The 19,576-nt window shown below is 38.6% G+C and overlaps 1 protein-coding gene across 3 annotated transcripts; it reads left to right on the top strand.

Moving 5' to 3' along the window:
• Positions 1–343: 343 nt before the first annotated feature.
• Positions 344–18,265, top strand: STX2 (syntaxin 2). 3 transcript variants are annotated; one of them, XM_027689694.1, is made up of 11 exons: positions 344–446; positions 6,498–6,569; positions 7,081–7,180; positions 8,696–8,770; positions 9,631–9,704; positions 9,956–10,064; positions 11,756–11,829; positions 11,941–12,078; positions 13,427–13,537; positions 14,794–14,854; positions 16,255–18,265. In XM_027689694.1, the coding sequence occupies exons 1-11, from the start codon at positions 417–419 to the stop codon at positions 16,353–16,355; spliced, it is 945 nt and encodes a 314-aa protein (XP_027545495.1). In that variant the 5' UTR covers positions 344–416; the 3' UTR covers positions 16,356–18,265. The 3 variants fall into 3 exon arrangements, with proteins under 3 accessions (XP_027545495.1, XP_027545493.1, XP_027545494.1); XM_027689692.1 differs by having other exon boundaries at positions 14,794–14,921; XM_027689693.1 differs by lacking the exon at positions 14,794–14,854.
• Positions 18,266–19,576: the final 1,311 nt, after the last annotated feature.

Genomic DNA, 19,576 nt, shown 5'->3' with positions numbered 1-19,576 from the left:
CTCCCTCAGCCGCCCCTCACAGCACCTGCGCTCCAGTCCCCTCACCAGCCTCGTCGCCCTTCTCTGGACACGCTCCAGCCCCTCAACATCCTCCCTGAATCCAGGGTCCCAGAACTGGACACGAGGTGCGGGGCTCAGCCTCACCCTCCGCCCTGCCCGGTGCCCGGTGCCCGCTCCCCCCGCGCCCGCCCGCGCCAGGCGGTGCCCGCAGGGGATGGTTGCGGTGCCCGCAGGGGATGGTTGCCGCGCCCGCCCGCACGGGGCGCGGTGCCGCCGCTTCCCCGCATGCGCGGGGCGGGGCGGGGCGGGCGCAGCGCTGAGGGGGCGGTGGCGGCGGCCGGCGCGGGGCGGGCGGGGGGAACGGGGCGGCCCCGGGCACGGCGGGAGCGGCCCCAGGAACCCCAGGAGCCGCGGGGATGAAGGACCGGCTGGCGGACCTGGCAGAGGTGCGGGGAGGGTTTCGGGGGAGGGTTTCGAGGGGAGGGGGGGACGCCGCAGCGGCCGCCCGAGGTAACGGGCAGGGCGGGGAGGGCTTTGCACGATCCGCCGGTCCCTGTGGGCTGGGAGGGCCCCGGCTGCCTCCGCCATCCCTTCTCCGGTTGTTTTTACAGCCCTCCGGCGGATAAACCCCGCGGTCACCTTGCTTTCGGGCGGCGGGGTGGGTTTGTCCCCCCCCGGGAGCGGCTCGGCCCTGGTGCGTCAGTGGAGCTCTCGGCAGCGTTTATTTTCCGCGTGTTTACAAAATGGTAGCTGGCCGTGTTTATACGCGCTTTTCCTTTCCCTTATTTGTGCTTTGGAAACAGTATCCTAAAAAAAGAAGGGAGAGTTGAGTGTGAGGGGGAGGTACCGTCAGTCTGTCTGCGACAGGATATGGCCTGGGTAAAATAAAAGGATATTTGGCCTTTCTTTTTTTTTCCCTTTCCTGAAAAGAAATGGAAATGGAGAACACACAGGAGTTCCTGTGATAGTTCCAGGACTCCACATACATGCAGAAGTTGGCGTGTGTTGAGCTGCATCTAAGGCTCGTTCACCTTAAAGAGTAACGTCATATCTTCCGGATCACAAAATACATCTTGGAAGCTCCATCTGGAATGATGGAATTACCAGTCTCTTTGTTTTCCTCTCCCGAAAGGATGAATTAGCATCTGAAAAGTTTTAGCGTGATTAAATTACGGTATCTCTACCAGGAATGATGTTTTGGAGTCATGCCAAAAAAACCAAAAGTGTCATTTCTTTCAGGTATCCTCATTCCCTTCTCTTGTTTCTAAACAGTTCAGGCTGTAGGAATCTGTGCCAAATTTCAGTGATGATGCACTGTCTTCCAGACAGAGGAAGCAACAAATGGTGATCCAAATTTGATTTGTAATTTATAATCCTAAACCTGTACACTTAATTCTGGCTGAGGGGAAGCAGTAGTGGTCTGTTGTGTGAGTTTTTCATTAAAAAAATCAACTCCACACCCTGACACTCCCCCCCATTGATATTGTTAGAAGTGTTTAAAGCAACTGTACATACAGGTTTTAGGCCACCTTTAGTGTTTGACATCTGAAAGCTACAGCAGCAAACTACTGCTTTAACTGCTGCAGCAAACTGCTTTAAACACTGTGGTCAGAAATAATGTATTAACATGTATTTGCCTATTTTCCAAACTGCTTGAGTTTGATCAGTGTAGTTTCATTGTATTTTATTTGGCTAAATGAAATAGTGAAGAGTAGAGCATAGACATTGTGGTTTTCAAACAGGCCTAGGCCTGCAAAATCTTCAGGAATAACTGTGCCTTGCCTCTTTCCTTTAATATAAGAATTTCATTAGATGTTGCTTTGGTCATGCCTTACCTGTAAGTTCCATCCACTCCATTTCCCCCAACAGGTTGTTTAAGAGATCCCAGTGCTGTAGTCAATCTACACTGACCTGTTTTAACTGAGCACAGCATTCCCTTTAGCAGAAATGTTAATTTAACATGTGTTAATTTAACATGTGTTTGTGTGTTCCTGATTTTTTTGTTTTGGACAGCAAGCAAACTATTTTGTCATTCAAAGTTGTAAGTTTTTCCCAGATTTCCCCTTATAAAGAAGAGGAAGAAATGTTACCTGTCAGTGTTTGTGGTTCATTAACATAAAGTTAACATGTTGATATTTTTAATAAGTTGTATTTAGGTAGGTAAACAGTGCTCAAGTAGTTGCTGGAGAAAGAAATTGTTGAGGACATGCAGATTATGTAGCCTTCAGATAATGTTGCTTCCTCTTGATTTCTTAGCTAGAAGGAGTTTTGTAAAGTACATGCTTTTTCAGAGGATAGCAAACATAATTGTATTTGTTCAACTTTAGGAGATTATTTTAATGTCATTTCTAAATTATTCTAAGTGGGCCAAAATGAATGTCTTGCAGCTGCTTGAATTGTCGTTTAATACAATTACTTGGAGAATTGATCAAATCCCAGACTGGTTTGTGTTATTTTGAGCACAAATAAGTGTAAGATTAAAAGGTTCTCTCTGATCCAATACACTGTTTTCAGCAGTAGTTTATAGTAGATATTTAAGGAAGGAAGAAAAAGACTAGTACATAGCTGTGATTGCAAAATATTCTCCCTCAGTGGTTTGATGTTCACAGATAACAAGTCCATCTTGAAATGGCTTTAAAAGAGCTGTAGAATCTGTGTTCAGACACCCACATGAGCACATTTAGCTTGTGTCAGGTATTAAAAACACATGTCCTTTTAAAGGTCTGTTAATAAAACTCATTCATACTTTTTTTGGTTTTGTTGTTACATCCTCTAAGACAGGGAGAAGATGTAAACCTCTGCTCATGTGTGATATTTTAGATCTCAGGTTTGGGGTGCACTGTCCATATGGTCAAAACTTGATACCTTGTTGGATGCTGAAGTGGATGCAGAGCTGCCCACTGAAATCCATTCTTTATGCTTGATTGGTGACTTATTTAAAAAACTTGGGTTTTATATTCCTTTACTCTTGAGTGTTAATGAAGATATCTTACGTTTAATCTTTGAAAAATGTTTATATTTGACTGTAGCTTTTTTTTAAACTAGAACCTATAATTTGAACAGAACTGCATTGATTTTTTCCTAGGCTATTTCTTGGACGTTCACTTAGTGCCCCCAAAACTATTTAGGAATGAGTGAAAAACAAAGTCACAGGAGTTAAAATTGTTAGAATTGGGGGGTATGGAAACAGATGCAAAATGAACCTTTCCAGAAGGAGGAAAACATGACTGTGTCCTTTTTCGCCGAGTCAGCCTCTTTCGTGAGACTTTGTTCAAACATGGAATTTTCTGAAGATGAGCTGTGTGCCTTCCACGTCCTAACAGTGGGAAGTAATTTATTGTAGATGGTTACCATATGATGTTTCTCTGGTTGTACAATAATGCTGCTAAATGCACGTTAATGATTGACCTGCCAAAGCTGCCTGACAGCTCTCCTGGGCCTCTGTGAGCCCTCCTTGGCTGCTCGGATACAAAACAATTTCTGCACACGCTGATGCTGTGAGGAGAAGCTCTAACACTCTGTAAGGTGCTCCTTGGGCCCGCTTCATTGGGATAATGGGCAGTTATTATCCTTGCAGCCTGCCAGAGGAATACACATGATCTGCACTGAGAAAGAACTAACCTTGAATTTCAAGGGCAAGTTATAGTCACGTTTTTCAGTCGAAAGCTGTTTTTGGTTTCAAAGGTCAGTAATTATTAAGATATCTCCAGCTAGGCTTATTTCTGCAATTCTGTGAGGTATTAGAAGGGACAAAATCTTCAGGACAGCTTCTGCTTGGAGCTGAGAAATGATACTGTGGGAATATGTGGATTCTGTCACGTGAACCGATGTGGTTTAACCCCAGCTGGCACCTGGAGCAGCACATTGCTGTTCCCTTGGCTTCTCCCTCGCTCATCCCACTGGGATGGGGGTCGGAATTGCAACAGGGGAAAATTCCTGGGTTGAGATAAACGCAGTTTGAAAGGTAAAAAGCTGCACGCAAGCAAAGGAAAACAAGGAATTCATTCCCCACTTCCAGTGGGCAGGCGGGTGTTCAGCCATTCCCAGGAGGGCAGGGCTCTGTCAGACCTAACGGGGACTTAGGGAGACAAAATGCCAAAGGTGTCCTCCCCTTCCTTCTTCTTCCCCTGGCTTTATACACTGAGCATGATGCCATGTGGTCTGGAATATCCCTTGGGTCACTTGGGGACAGCTGTCCTGCCTGTGTCCCCTCCCAGCTTCTTGTGCCTCCCGGGCTTCACAGGTGGGGTGAGGAGCAGAAAAGGCCTCGACTGTGTGTGAGCTCAGCTCAGCAGTAACTGAAACATCCCTGTGTCATCAACCCTGTTCCAGCACAAATCCAAAACACAGCTCATACTAGTTACTGTGAAGAAAGTTAACTCTGTCCCAGGCAAAACCAGCACAAACAGCTCCTGAGGAACTCAATCTGTTCTATAGGTCTGTGAAGTTTATGGAGTTGTATGTTCCAGCCCTTCAGTCCCAAGGTCAAGGTATGAGCTGCAAACAGACTTAATTAGATTGCTCTTGGCATTGAGTGAAACTTTTTATCAGTTTTTTGTGATAATGTTTGTACTGGGGAGGTGAAGTCTGGGGGAAGCAATGTGTGTTTCTGCTAAACTCAGTGATAAAAGTGAGTCCTTGGTTGAGTTGTGTGCTTGTCAAAAGAGCACATCACTTCAGTTGAAGAGTGAGCAAATAAGCTGTATTTTAGGTAAGACATGATTTAAGAACATAGAGAACAGAGGCTGACAAACTCATCAGGTGTCTCAAGTGCTGATGTTTGAAGTAGGTTGCCCATAAATCCTTCAACAAATTGTAGTAAGCAAATTGATCTGTCAGTGGTGTCACTGCAACCAAATATGAAAGCGAAATACACGTGGCACTGACAGTGGGTTGGGTGATCGTGATGGAGCATTTCCAAACAGGACTTCTGAGGGAGAGTTTTGTAGCTCCCATTTGATTAGGATTCACTCAGGTGTTAAATGTTTGATAAGATCTGATCAAACTAAAAGCTGGCATGCCAGATCTCTTAGCTGATGCTATTTTCACGATTTTTAATTCGTTATTTTTAACTCAGTAAATATAAACAGAAAGTGTTCTTTTGCATAGATAATGAAATTAAATGTCTTTAAAGCATAGCTCATTCTTAAATATTAAACTGGTAGCTTAGTAGCAGTGCAGTCTCTAGAATGGTAAAAAGTTGAGTGACTTCATTTGGGCACAGACTTCCTTCCATATTTGTGCAAGACTGTTCATAGATTACAATCTCTAAGGACAGATAATTTGAGTTCTAGTGATCATTTCCCCAAAGTCTTCAGTGACACACAGCACTAGGAGTGGTTGGAGGGTGGTTCAGCAGAGCAATGACAGCTACATTCCTGTGTTTCACTTGGGGCATTATGGTTTTCTCTTAGTATAAAATCCACATGATTTCTGACAAACATATTGCCAGAGGGCTTTATGCACCCCCTGGATTTGCAGGAAAGGAACTGTCACAAAGTATAGTAACTTCCCTTGAAGATTTGGAGCACTCTTATATTTTGATGCATAAATCTTAATTGAGTAAAACTTCCTTTATTAGATAATAGCAGTGTTTGACATTGGATTAAATGGCAGAATTATCACACAAATAGTATATATCTCACCTAATTTAATAAAACCAGAACCAAAGGGCTTTTTGTGTAGTAGGATCAGAGGTTAGGAGCAGAGAGAGTGGGTGTTACAAGATCAAAGGCAGAGGGCCTTGTTCTTAGAAAGGTGTCTTGGACATGAAAATCCCTCAATGATACCTATCCTGTAGTTTGTTTTTTTCGAACTGATAACCCCTTGACTGTATATTTGAGTAATATTTTGGTTCAAGGCAGTTCAAACAGTCTGTGCTCTGCACAGGGAATTGGAAAAGATAGAAGCTGGAGCTCTTTGCCTTCACATGATGCATGTTAATTCTCTGTTTTCCTGTGATAAAAATTGAATCTCCATTCCTCTTAAGATCCCTGGATTCCACTGGGTTGGCTCAGGGGTTTGGGAGGTGTGACTGTGGGAGCTGTTAGGCTTTGTGCCCTGGAGGTGTGGGAGAGCCTGTCAGCTGCTGTTCCAAGGGTTTATCAATTATGCAATGCATTTATAGTTTAGTGTAGCGTAATTATGTCTAAATTGGTGTGGAATGGCAGCCTTGAAAACACCTCAGGGCAAAAGTAGTAAGTTGGTGATGGCTTTTTGCTCTGGCTGTCATTAGATATGTAGTTATTACATCACAAGGCAGCTCTCAGCACCTCTCTCTGTATTTCTTTCACAACTCTGTAGTAGTCAGGTGACTTTCTGTGGCCTCTCTTATTTGTTTTTAGATGACAATCTGCAGCAGAGGAAGACTTTTTTGACCTTGCAGGCTACTGACAAAAATGTGTGTGCATTTGTGCAGCAATGTGGTACAAATTGTAGTTGTTTCAGGACAGTATCTGGAGTTTTATTTCATAGATTTATTTTGTTGTCTCTTACAGTATAAAGGAAATGAAGATGGGGAGACAGTTATTATTGAAAAAGACCATTTCATGGATGACTTTTTCCAGCAGGTAAAGTTACAATTTTCACAATGCATTAAAGATTTAATGTTTTCTCTCTATGCCTTTTCATTTCTGTAATTAGGTTTAACAATTCCCTTCTACACATACTCTCCAGTATGGTTTGTAATGGTTTGCCAAATTACATGTTGGTAACACTCTGTTACTTATTTCATAAGAAAATACTTATATATTTTCTGTCTTTATTGCAGAGAAGTGTTTTTAACTCCTATTAATAAAGGAGTTTGCTAATGGAATTTTAAAATATTTTTATTAAGAATATCAGCACTTAAGTTTTTATGGCCACACAGAATATATTTTCTATTAACAATTACATTTTTTATTAAAAAGTAAAATTACAAGCTTTTTAAATGTCAACATTTCTACTGGGATTTCTGTCATGTACTTACAAATGTTGCAATGAAATAATTTATGATTTTTATTACCAATTATTTTTTGTTTAAAAAAAAATTTTGCCCTGATTTATTCTAATGTCTTCATTGCTATATTTCTCTTCCTCCAGGTTGAGGAAATTAGAAATAATATAGCAAAAATAGCACAAAATGTGGAAGAAGTGAAGAAGCAGCACAGCATTATCCTGTCAGCACCAAATCCTGAAGGAAGTGAGTAAAAATTTTTAAGATTTCATGTATGTGTGGCTAGATATTGTGAAATACTGTTTGTTTGGTTTAGCTGTTTGTAGGAATAGAACTTCAGGTGTTCAGAATGCAAAATGTAACCCTATTTAAGTAACTGTGTCCATCTTTAATATTGAATGAATACTTTCATTTGCTTATTTTTACCTTTTTGAAGTCCCATTTGAAAAAATGCATTTTCAGAATATTTGTTGCCTCATCCAAACTTTTTCTAGATCAAAACTCAGTTTAATACGGTATCTTGAATTTGATTTTGTCTTCAGAAACTTAGAAGCTACTTACATTTCTTGTATTTGTGGAAATGTGGAAGTTGTCCACTGAAGCTTATACTGTAGAACTTTATTCTTTTACTCTCTTTATTCTTCAGCAGGGACAATGTCCTGTCTCACACCACAGCCACAGTTAAGAGTTCCTATAAGGAGCTCTAGTTTTAAAGGCTTTAACCTCAAAGCTGGAAGTGAAGTTGTGCTTTCTGATCAGAAAAAGTTTAGGGAACTTGCCCAGAAACATGGAACCTTCTGTGTTCTCAACCCTTGTGAACTCAAGGCATCTGGGCAGGGTTCAGAGAAAAGGGAAGAAAAGATGCTGAGATGCTTTTCCTTGATGTTGCAAGGCTGGCTTGACATTTATCTTCTTGTTTCATCTCGTTGATGAAAACTGAGCTTTGGATGTTAGTTCTTTATTGTCCCCCTGTTTTCTCTGTTTATGGCTGGGTGTTTGTATTCTTACAAGTGATTTTGGGGGCTGCTTTTTGTCTTAACAGTTGTATACAGTTAATGAATCTCAGGCTTAATAAGGGTTCATCTAAATGTTTAAAGTCCGTGGTCTCAGCTCATTTGTCAGCTTGTGTTTGTGCTAAAAATTATATATATCAATAATGCATCTGTTTGTGCTAAAAATTATATATATCAATAATGCATCTGAGTTGTGTAGGAACATGACAGCTCTTGTAAGTAATGTGTGTTCTTGTGATTCTGGTGTCTTCAGTAAACCCAGTGACAGAGATCTAGTTAAGTTCTTCATGAATGCTCTGGATAGAATTCTTCAAAACATATAGGTCAGGCATAATACAGTTATCTTAAGTGTAAAAGCAATGAATACATGACAAACAACACAATTTTTAAAAAAGGGTGAGATGAATCTGTACTTTCACTTGTATTTAGAACTCAGTAAAATTTAATTTTTGACTAGCAAACAAATATTACTCAGAAAGTGTTAAGAGAAAATGTGGAATATTTTATCACCTGGTTTAGTTGATGAGTTGGTAATAACATTTCCCAAGTGTAAGCCTGTCACAAGAAGCAGGAACCTGATAGTATGTGGTTATAAATATGGTATTTAAAGTACTTAAGAGTATAATAAACTTCAGCTCTGCATGGTTGTTCTGAGTACAGTTATGAGGTTGCAAGGTAGAGTTGAAAATGGTTGCTGACTTACTATTATCAATCCTAAACAGTTAAAAAAAATTACTGTTTTTTAAAGGAACAAAGGAAGAACTTGAAGAATTAAATGAGGAAATAAAGAAGATTGCTAACAAAATCCGGGCCAGGCTAAAGGGTGAGTTGTGAGCACAAATAAAACTGCTGTCACTTGCAGTCATTCAGGATATTAGCAGTGTTGCAAACTTAATGCATTGCAGCTGAACTTCTTAACTTTGAAAGCTGAATTATATATGCATAAATTGTACTGTACAGCTGTTAAAAAAGAGAGTGAGAGAACCACCTCCCCTGGCAGCTGATGGACAGCCCATGGCAGTGACAGTGCCATCCTCTGTACCAGGTCTCAGCACAGCCTTGCTTGTGGAGCAGGACAGAAAGCCTGTCTGCTTTCAGAAATAACCCAGAAAATTACCATGCAAAGTAATTTCTCTGTCTAGAAATGTATTCTGCAATTAAAGTGCCTTTTTTGGCGTTTTGGAATAAGATTAAGGGCAAAAAGACAGTCTCCATGACATAAATATCATAGGGAATTGCCCTAGAGCACTGTACTTTATATTCAGACTGGTTAATTTTGCTGTGGATTTCCCCTGTGAGTATGTCTTAACTGTTTAGCAAGAGTTCTGAAATACACTGAGAGTTTCCAAGTTACTAGATTACAATTACTCTGCTTTTGTCCTCCAGGAAATACTGAGGTGAGGTGTTTATTGTTTCAAGCCTGTTTTGCTACACCTTCTCAAATTTTTCCAGCATAATAGTGGTGTTACTCTGTTAAGACTGTTGAAGTAATTACTGTGTTTAAAGATCTGTACCAATTATCAAAATTATTTAAAAATGTTATATATATCACTGCCACCCCTGAAATGTTAGGCATGTAGAGAACTTGTACATGTGAAAAGTAATAACAGAATTTACAAAGTAATCGAGCTACACTGTTAAATAACTGAACATGGACTCAGAGTATTCTTGTCTTGTTCTCAGCTATTGAACAAAGTTTTGACCAGGGTGAAAATGCCAATCGGACATCAGTGGACCTCAGGATAAGAAAAACACAGGTATGAGCACTTCAGCCTAAAGAAAATAGAAGGATTTGAGTAAATTGGAGAATAACTTTTCTGAAATCATTTCAGAACTTCATGTTCTGTCTGGGGAGAATAACTTTAACTCTTCTGAAATCATTTCCAAACTTCACGTTCTCTTTTGGGGGGATGTGAATACCACTCTGAGTTGTTGTGCAGTACTATTTGCTGGATCAAAAAAATAAATAAACGTTTCTGTTCCACCTTTTTGAACTCCTCACCCCCAGCACTCTGTGTTGGCTCACAAGTTTGTGGAGGTGATGACGGAATACAACGAGACCCAGACTCTCTTTCGAGAACGCAGCAAATGTCGGATACAGAGGCAGTTAGAGATCAGTAAGTGACCTAAATATGCTTTTTAAAAAAAACCCCAAACTATTATATTCTTATTACCTCCCTTGTTTCTTGTTATTACAAGATGGTGCAAAGCATCATCAGCTTGGACATCATCTGGGAGCATGTGAGAGAGAAGTAACAATTTTAGCGTGTGGCATAAACTCGTTGATATTACTCTTCAGAACAGCTGTAAAGAAAATAGAGAAAACTCACTAAATCGTAAAAACTATTCAAAAAATTATCTTTTTCCTTTGCTTCATTTATTTCCAACGTTGCAACTTTAAATGAAGCATTCTCAAAAAGCAATGTTATTAAAAGCCATTCCAAAATTAACATGCTTCTACAAGGACACTTGTTATATTCAGCTGGCATAAAATCAGTGCTGCTGTTATATGTGCTCTGATCATCTGTTGCCTGACTCATGTATGAATGTTGATTATTAGGATGAGTATTTAGAAAGGTTCCTGATTCTACTCTGAACTACAGAGTTCAGAGCATCTGAACTCTTCATCTGCCTTGGAAAGTGTCTAAAAATCTCTTTCATCTTGTACCTAAAGTTGGCCCTTTTTAATGTCTCCTGTAGGAGCAAATATGTACATTGCTGAAATAGGGAATGGAAACAGCAATTGGCAACTTATAAGAAGACTTTGCTTTTCACATGCTTCTCAAATTGGTCATTACTTTCTCATGCTAATGGTCCAATTCAGCATTTCAGTAAAGTTTATTAGGCAAGTTAAGTTGTTTTTTGCTATATGTGTGAGGGGAGAGACATTTATACCTCAGGACATGGTTCTTTTAGATTCAAGTTGTTATGACCCAATTAGAGCCTTCAGCTTTTCTTAAGCACTAAAAATTTTAAAGCAGATTTTGCAGCATTCTTGGGTATTAACATCAGAAAGTAATACTCAAACTGTAGCTTACTCCTGATAGGACAGAATTATATAAGTTGGTACAGATATTCAGCTTATTTTCCATTGGAAGAACAGGGATTTGATATGGAATTGTTAAAGCTGTACAATACAAATCACTTGAATGTGTTGTGTAACTCATAACACTTTCATTTGTGGTACCAGTGTGATCAATAGGATTCAGTTTGCTTAAACATGCAATAATAAATTACATGAATGGTTACTTGTCTTATGAAAAGCAGAAGTGAAGGTGCACTGTGGGTTATCATCTTCTCTGTGTGGAATATGGATGGAATCCTGTGTTGGGAAAATCAAATTTACGTAAAGATTTTATTGCCCACACAGTGATGGGGTGTGAGTGTGACATGACTGAATAGGTAAATATTGAATGTTATATAAATACTCTCAAGTATGTCAAGTTCTTCCTTCTGAAGAACACTCCACTTAAGAAGGTTCAGATGTACCTTGTAAATATTTCTGATCAAACCCTTCAATTTTGACAAAAAACCCCAAAACAACTAACTAACCAAGCAAGCAAAACCACTCCATGATCAGGAATTCTTCATGGTAGCTTTGAATCTGTATTTGTTTTCTGACTATCACTTGATACTTTGTGGGTTTTATTCTGTACAAAATGGCCCTTGGTAATGGCTGACCACTACAATGTTATATCCTGCAAAATACAAGAATTGTCTTTGAATTGTCATCCTTCCAGACTGGTAAAATGTTGTGTTCCACACTGAACCAGTGATGTTATGTGAAGTACTGTTGTTTTTATCCTAGCTGGAAAGACCACCACTGATGAGGAACTGGAAGAAATGTTAGAGAGTGGTAATCCTTCCATTTTCACTTCTGATGTATGTATTTCTGCTCCAGCCATGTCTCTCTTCTATTCTACTGCTCCTGCTCTTTAGGAGTGTGTCAGCAGGTCCTTACTTGTGTCCTTATCTCTGTCCATCCTCCCAAAGATTATATCAGACTCTCAAATAACCAGGCAAGCTCTGAACGAGATCGAGTCCCGTCACAAGGATATTATGAAACTGGAATCCAGCATAAAGGAACTTCATGAAATGTTTATGGACATGGCAATGTTTGTTGAGACTCAGGTAAATGAACCAATTCAAACACCTTTACGTAAGTGGTGGCTTTTTTCCTCAGTCTTCCTCTTTGCAAAGTGCAGAAGCAGTTGCTTATATTCAGATAGTGCAGACTTAGAGTGCTTTTGGCTGTGATTAGAATATAGAAAAGTTAATCACAGGAGGGTTTTTGTTTTGTTTTAAAGAAGCTTGCCATCTCTGTGCTTGTAGGATATGCTTTCAATAACTGACCACAGACTTTCAGTTAGCATATATAAGATTTTTTTCAACATGCTTAATTGCAATGTACTTGAACGTTTTTGTGCATGTTAAAGTAAGAACAACTCTGTCCTGGAATGTTGGCTAACACCTTGGGAATTGAGGATTCTCAGACATGGTATAAAGAACTACTGTGGTAGAATAACATGTGTGTTAGCAAGCACTTAATACAGAGTACAGTTACTGCTGTGACTCACATGAATGTGAAGGGCTTGACAAGTCCTTCAAGTTATCTCTTATATTCATAAACTTTGTCTTGACATGTATATAAATTTGTTCTGTTTGTAGTCTTTACATGCTAGTTACCCAACAAAAATATTTGTCATTTCTGCTCTTAAAATTGTTTGACTCATGCAGGAAACTGAACAGAATAATGTTAGGAAATAAACTTTCCTGAAAAGGACTGTTTTTTTAGTTGGGTTTTGCTCTACAAGTCCTGTGTTGCTTTGATATTACATATGCAGCCAAGAGAAATTGGTAGCAGTTTTCTTTTGAATTAGAAATGACCAAAAGTTCCTTGTGCATCATTCTTTAATGCTTTGCTGTTTACTGCTGCTGATTATTTCTTCTGATGGACAGAAACACAGGTAACAGACTTAACTGTCATTTTTCACCAATTCTCCATTTCATTGCCAAATTTCATTCACCATAATTAAATTGAATTTGTCACGTATTGACATCCCTCCATTCTGAGGAACTCATATGTGTGTGTTTCCTTGGATAACTGTTGAACCTTGTGTTAAAATAGTCAATTATCCTTCCCCACTTCAGACACATCAAGGATTTCCCATCTCTATTTAGTGTGGCACTTTTAGTTTGGGCTGTTAAAACATACCTCCCACACAAAGGTATGTTTTCAGGTGTTCAGTGCTTATTCCTGCAAAAGGGAATGTGCCTGCCCTGCCCATGAATGTTCCTTGTTTAGTGAGAACTGTGAGTCCTTGCTTCTCATCCCCTTTTCCCTTGACATATCAAAGCAGAAAAAACGTCGCCCACTAAAATGTGCATTGTTCCCTTGCTGAAAGTAATTGTTTTTCATTAAACAAGGATCCATGGATTCCAATAATAGATTTTTTTTCCTTCAAAATTTCATTTTAAGGGTGAAATGATCAACAACATAGAGAAGAACGTGATGAATGCAACAGATTATGTGGAACATGCAAAAGAAGAGACAAAAAAGGCAGTTAAATATCAAAGTAAAGCACGAAGGGTATGTTGTCTTTCTTAATTGTTCTAGTCAGTATTTTAACTTAGCACAGGATGAAGTGACCTTCAATTGTAGTTGAATTTTTGTTGCTGTATTCACTCCTTCAAGGTAGAATTAATATGTGCATTTTCCTTGTTTGCAGTTGTGCTTTTTACAATTAGATTAGAAAATGTTGTTATGAATTAGTAAATTGCAGAAGAAGACTTAACAAAGGATTTTACAAGCTAACAAACACCCCACTGCCTCAAACTGGAAGAAATCAAAACATTTCCAATGTGAACAAATTTGTCATAGCTAATATTAAAAAATTATATGACCAGTAGAGGACAGAAGCTTCTTGTACTTTGAAAACAGATAAGCAATTCATGCACAGCTAAGGGTGTGTTCACAATTTTCCAGTGTCATAGTGTAAAAACCCCAAAAGAAGAATTAATATATTATTCCAATAGATAAATTCACAGTTTTTTTCTTATCAACTACCACAATACTTTAAATTATTCAGATTCTAAATAAGCTTAAAAGTTTTTGGATCTTTTTATCATTGGCAAACTTACCTGGATTTGCAGGTATGAAATCTCCCTGTTAACAGGAAAAATAAATGGTTTGGTGAAGCAGGCTTTTTTAGAATCCTCTCTGTAATTATTCATTTTACAGATGAATTAGGAGGATCTTCCCTCTGGAAAGGGAGTGACATTTTACCACAACACTGAAGTTGTGGAGGATTTGAGTTCAGAGTAACGTTCAGGTGTTTTCCAAGGCACTTGTTTTGTCTCCTGGTATCTTCCTTCCCATCAGACACCAAATAATATACTCTGAAATCAAACTAAGTAGTTTGTTTTTACATTATCAGTTCCCCTTTTGAGAAGCTGTGCAATTTTGTGAGGTTTTTTTATGGTGAGCTGGATTTGAGGGAATAGTGCATCTTTCTATTGATAAATCTCTACACAGAGAGAACACACCTGTTATATTTACTGAAGATTTTTTAAGAAGTGTCAAAGAGCCCATTTAATGTGTTTGTAAATGGTGGTTGTACCATCTTTGATGACTGTATAGACATTATCACACTAGTTTACATGTAAACACTGTTTAAAAATGTTTGTTCTTACATATGCGAGACTGCACAGATAAATTTATCTCAACTTGGAAATACTGCAGGCTTTAATAAAAGTGCTTGTGGATCTAAAAACAATTTAAAAGAACTGAGAATAAATGCATGTCTGAATGTGCTTAATATTAATAATAATTCTGTTTTTTGACAGAAAATGTGGATAATTATCATTGTATCAGTGGTGTTGGTTGCCATAATTGCTCTAATTATTGGTTTGTCTGTTGGTATTCGGTGATGGTTGGATAACCTCAGCATGCATGTCTTCCTGCCACTGTGGCAGTAAGTAACTAATCAACTAATTTTGCTCTTGTTTTCTCTGTATTGTTCTTATTAACCCTTAATATCTGTGCAGTTGTTGCTGGGGGGGGTGGAGGGGTGGAGCTGCATTGCTGGATCTTCCCTCTGTGTCCTCTAACAGCTCCATGCACGTGGATGTTGCCAACTGACATCTAGTGGTGAACTGCTCAATGCACAGAAAGTCACTGCCTGACTCAGGAACAGGAGCACATGAGACCAAAAAGCCAACTATTGTCTCCCACTCCTTTGAGTTTCTTTTTTATACTAAAAGTTCACGTTAGCAATCAATCTGCACTAAGATATGGAATGCTAGTTAACACTTGGAACTTTATCAGGTGGGGTTTTCTATAGTTTTAAAGCAGAGCTTTTAAAAAAATAAGTGTCTGCAACCAGGAAGTTGGCTGTTATGCCTTACAGAACATCCTAAAATGACGTACTTTGAAGCTGTTTATTAATACCAGACTAAATGAAACAGTGGGAAGTAACAATGTGTTCATAAGAGGAAGTCTGCAGAGATTCCAGCTGGAATCCTAGGACAACAATGAGGCTTTTTTCAGTCTTCAGGTATTTGCTGTACTAATCTAGCATTTCTTGTCAAGATAACACCTAGGCAGGCTAAGTAGAATTAACTAAGCAGCAATTAACTCTTTGCAATCCAGCTTTTTATGTGTAGTATCCTGCTCTATACAAAGTGCTCCAAGGGGTGTCAGTTCAGGCAGCTTGTCAGGAATTCAGGTTTCTGTACTAACACTTTTAATATCAGACTTTGAGGTTTGGTGTTATGGATTCTTCTCAGCTCTGGTTCATGGGCAGAGAACAGACTTTACTGTGGCATTGCTTTTAGTCAGAAATATCACATCTAATGTCACATTTTGATGTGTTCACACAGGACCACCTCTTTTGTTTTTTTTTCCCTTGCAACTCTTTGAGCTGTTACCCACAGAATGTTCTTACTGACATTGTCCTGAACTCCAGGGAATGTGCAGGTGTAAAGGTTTGGGCAGGCTGCAAATGTTTATCCAGGGAGGGTGACAGTCAGCAGTTTCTGTACTTAGAGTTGACCTACATCTGTTTCTGTACGTCATGGTATTTACAGAAGTAATAAAAATTACCCTAGGAAGCAAAATACAGACATGTCTTGTGGCTATGGTTACATGTATGTTAGAAAAGAAAGACCAGCAGGAAATCCTATGATTAATCTCTAGAAAGAAAATCCAAACTCTCAGGTTGGGTATCAGTATTACTAATTTTCTGTGCCTCTGCATATATTTAAACAAAGTGTTTCAATCTCGACCCTTCTCTCTTTTTCTTGCAGAAATTGATGTTCATCATTATATGTGTAACTGTATTGCTTTTGATACTTGGAATTATCCTTGCAACAACACTGTCCTAGCAAGCACATTCCAAGAGTTATGAACCTTCAGCAACTCCAAAATACGTCTTTAGTAAAACCAAACCTTGACCAGAAACGATGCCTTACACTGTTCCGTGATGATGACCTGTCACTAATGGCTCAAAATGAAAGCAAAATCACTCTTAATGTTTACTCATAAACAAAGATCAGAATGTATTAGGATGTGTATGGATTTTCATCATAAACTAGGTTTTTAAGACTGACACTTGCTCTTAATTGTTTTGAACTAAAGCAACTTAGGGGTTTTTTTCATATCTCAGTGTTATAGTTTAAATAGGGAGTTGAGAGACAATTGAGTTTTTGACTGTTTTGCTTTTTTTCCTATTGCTAACATATTTCTAATCATGAATTTAGTACCTTGCTGGTGCTGCCTTTGTTAGTAGTCTTGTGAACATTTTTATGAGATATAGCCTTGTCTTTATTAATTATTTAGTCACCTTAACCTATATAAGCTTTATGCTTAAACATTTTCTTCTCCAACAAGTGCTAAAATATTTTAACCTGAAAAGACTACTTATTTTACTGTCTGCTTAGTGCATTACACCCGAGAAGAAAAAAAAAAAAAGGCTTTTTTACACTTGCCAGTTTTTTAATTTTTTTCTTCAAGGTTAATTGCTTTAAATATTTCCTTCCTATTTAATAAAAAGTTAGTTGGAACATTTCTGGCAAAAGAAGACTGCAGTGAAGCACACTGAATTTGCACTTGAGCAAAGGAAGCTGATGGATCAGTTCAGCCTTATTGTTCATATGAATATGACAAAAATTACGTTATAAAGCCAAATCAAGTTTTCTTGTTTCGAGCCTTGCTAATGTTGGTGCATGAACATGGCACAGGAGGATTTTTTCCTTCAGAAAACCTGCAGCATAATACAAACTAAGACACTGACTTGTTATGAAATGTCTGTATATATAACATATATGAAGTGTTTTAGTGTATACATGCCTGTTGTAATCCTAGCTTGCCTGACTTGAAATACTTCACATGTACCCAAATAACTGCATTTAATGTTACAGGTTATTTTTGTATTTTTTTTTTGTGTGTGTGTAAAATATTTGTAACTTGCATTTGTGACTCCTCATTGTTGAAGCATATCCGTGTAGATATGTAGATCTAATTCTCTTACAGTGTAAATATAGGAAAGGATGATTTGTGCCTTTTTAAGCACAGTCTGAAACCACACTCGTTGATATTTTCAAATATTCAGCTCTAATCTGAACTGCAGTGACTTGGTCCTGCAAGGTTAGAATCCTTCAACTTGCATTTTATTGGAAGTGTCTGAGATCAAAGTTACTCTGTAAACTAGAATTCACTTTGACTTCATGAAATTCAGCAAAGTTTACAATTTATATTGTATGTATGAATATTCCTGCTTTGCTGTCCAAATATACTGTGAATGTGCTGGAGTTATTCAGATGTCAAACGTTTAAAAAGCAACAAAAAAATACTATTATTGGTCTTTTTGCAAGTCAGCCATAAAGAAGTCGCTTGAAAAATTTGGCTTCATTAATGAACAAATTCCTTTTACCTCTAAGTCCAGAACACTCACTGATGTTTGTGAGGAAGTTTACAAGCAAAGTAAGGAAAGATTGGTTGCCTTAGTACTTGTTCTAGGTAAATATATTTTTTATTCTGTAGTTTTCTAGGTTTTTATCAGTAAATATTATTTATACAGATACACAAATTACATAGGGGGGAAAAATCAGTCCTGTTATATTGTACTTTTTGTTTTTCTTTATAATGCAGTAATTTGCCCATCAAGACCAGAAATTTGAATAGGCTACTTGTTGTACAGCTGCCTCAATGAGTTTGTTTTAAAACAAAACACAACTTTGTTTTTCACAGGAGAATGTGAAATCTTCTTGGAGGGGAGTAAATCTCTAACCTATGCACTAATAAATTCATCTAAGCGAGTATCTTGTGTCTATTTTTATATTATGGATTTTACTGGGACCCTTGTGAATATTCCCCTGGAGTGTTTGAATCAGGCTGGGATGTTTTTGCAGTGACATCTTGAAGTAAAGGCAGTGGGTTTCCTGAAACTTCTTACCAAGAAAGGTGTAGAGATGATCTGCAGATACACAGAGGTAATGATGAAGAAAATAATGGGATTTATTAATTTAAAATATGCCCATGGAGGGGGCATTTTCAGAGAAATGTTGAGGTAAGAATGCCCAAGGTTTCGTTTGAGTCAGTGCTCTTTTCATACAAAAATAAGTTGTTATAACTTTTGTAACAGTCCAACAGCAGTGAGGGTTTGTAGCAGGATTAATACCAAAGCACTTAAAAAGTGACCTATTAGTGACTATTTGTCAGTAGAAACATGGGCAAAATGTTAGAGAATCAGCTAAAGCTGTTTCAGATTCTTAATTCTGCCTCTGTTGGCTCTGTAGTGTAAAACAGAACAGTTTTAGGCAAAGGAGGATTTGTTTAGCCAAGCACTACCAGAGTTTTAATGAATAAATTTAGAAGATAAATTTAAAAGACAAAGGGAACGAGGAAGCTGCTGCCTATGAGGAAGGATGCTTTCTGTATAGCAATTATTTAAAAATAAATTGGAAAAAAGTGGTTTTGAGAGAACAGTTCAAACGTGGGGTTTGGTTGTGGGGTTTTTTTTATGGAGGGATGGATGGGATGTGAATGGGGGTTTAAAGCCTTGGGTTACCCAGTGTTAAATTTGATGTGATGTGTTCATGTGGCTCATATGCCAGCTCTGAAAATAGCCATGGCACTGTCCCTGTGCTGCAGCCTCTGCACCTGTGGGGTGGCTCAGGGGGGACTGTCAGGAGCTGCTCGGGGCCGTGGTGCCACCACAGCCACCTCTGTCACACACGTGTGAGGTCCTGCTGCCAGCACAGAGCACGTACAGTGAGCATTTTGGAGTGAAAACAGCATTTCACAACCACTTGTAACACGTCCTGAAGAACGAAAGTACTTTGGAATAAAGGGATTTTACAAAGGGCAATATCTAGAGATGGTAAGTAATGATAAAATCCTTGTGTTTCTGTGTTGGAAGGAGCAGTGGCTGCTCTGTGCATTCAAGCCATTTGACTGCAAATTGGGGAAAGAAAGATTTTGATGTTCAAGAGTGAACAGTTCCTAGAAAATGGCTGAGTTATGATGCAAATAGCTGACAATATGTAGCAGACTTTGTGAGGAGGAAGAAAACAAGGATTATTTTGCGTACAAAATTATATTCCCTGTATCCATACTTTTCACGTGACA

This window comes from Neopelma chrysocephalum, unplaced genomic scaffold (genome assembly GCF_003984885.1).
Source record: "Neopelma chrysocephalum unplaced genomic scaffold, ASM398488v2 Primary Assembly neopelma1_77, whole genome shotgun sequence".
Classification (NCBI taxonomy): Eukaryota; Metazoa; Chordata; class Aves; order Passeriformes; family Pipridae; genus Neopelma; species Neopelma chrysocephalum.
The sequence above is the reverse complement of the archived record's forward strand: the minus strand, read 5'-3'. Positions and strand labels throughout refer to the sequence as shown.

Excerpts from the sequence above, each read along its gene's own strand:
- STX2 (XM_027689694.1), top strand. The coding sequence starts at position 417 with ATGAAGGACCGGCTGGCGGACCTGGCAGAG. Across the intron at positions 6,570-7,080 it reads TGGATGACTTTTTCCAGCAG|GTTGAGGAAATTAGAAATAA; the intron begins GTAAAGTTACAA and ends CTCTTCCTCCAG. Across the intron at positions 8,771-9,630 it reads AATCCGGGCCAGGCTAAAGG|CTATTGAACAAAGTTTTGAC; the intron begins GTGAGTTGTGAG and ends TCTTGTTCTCAG.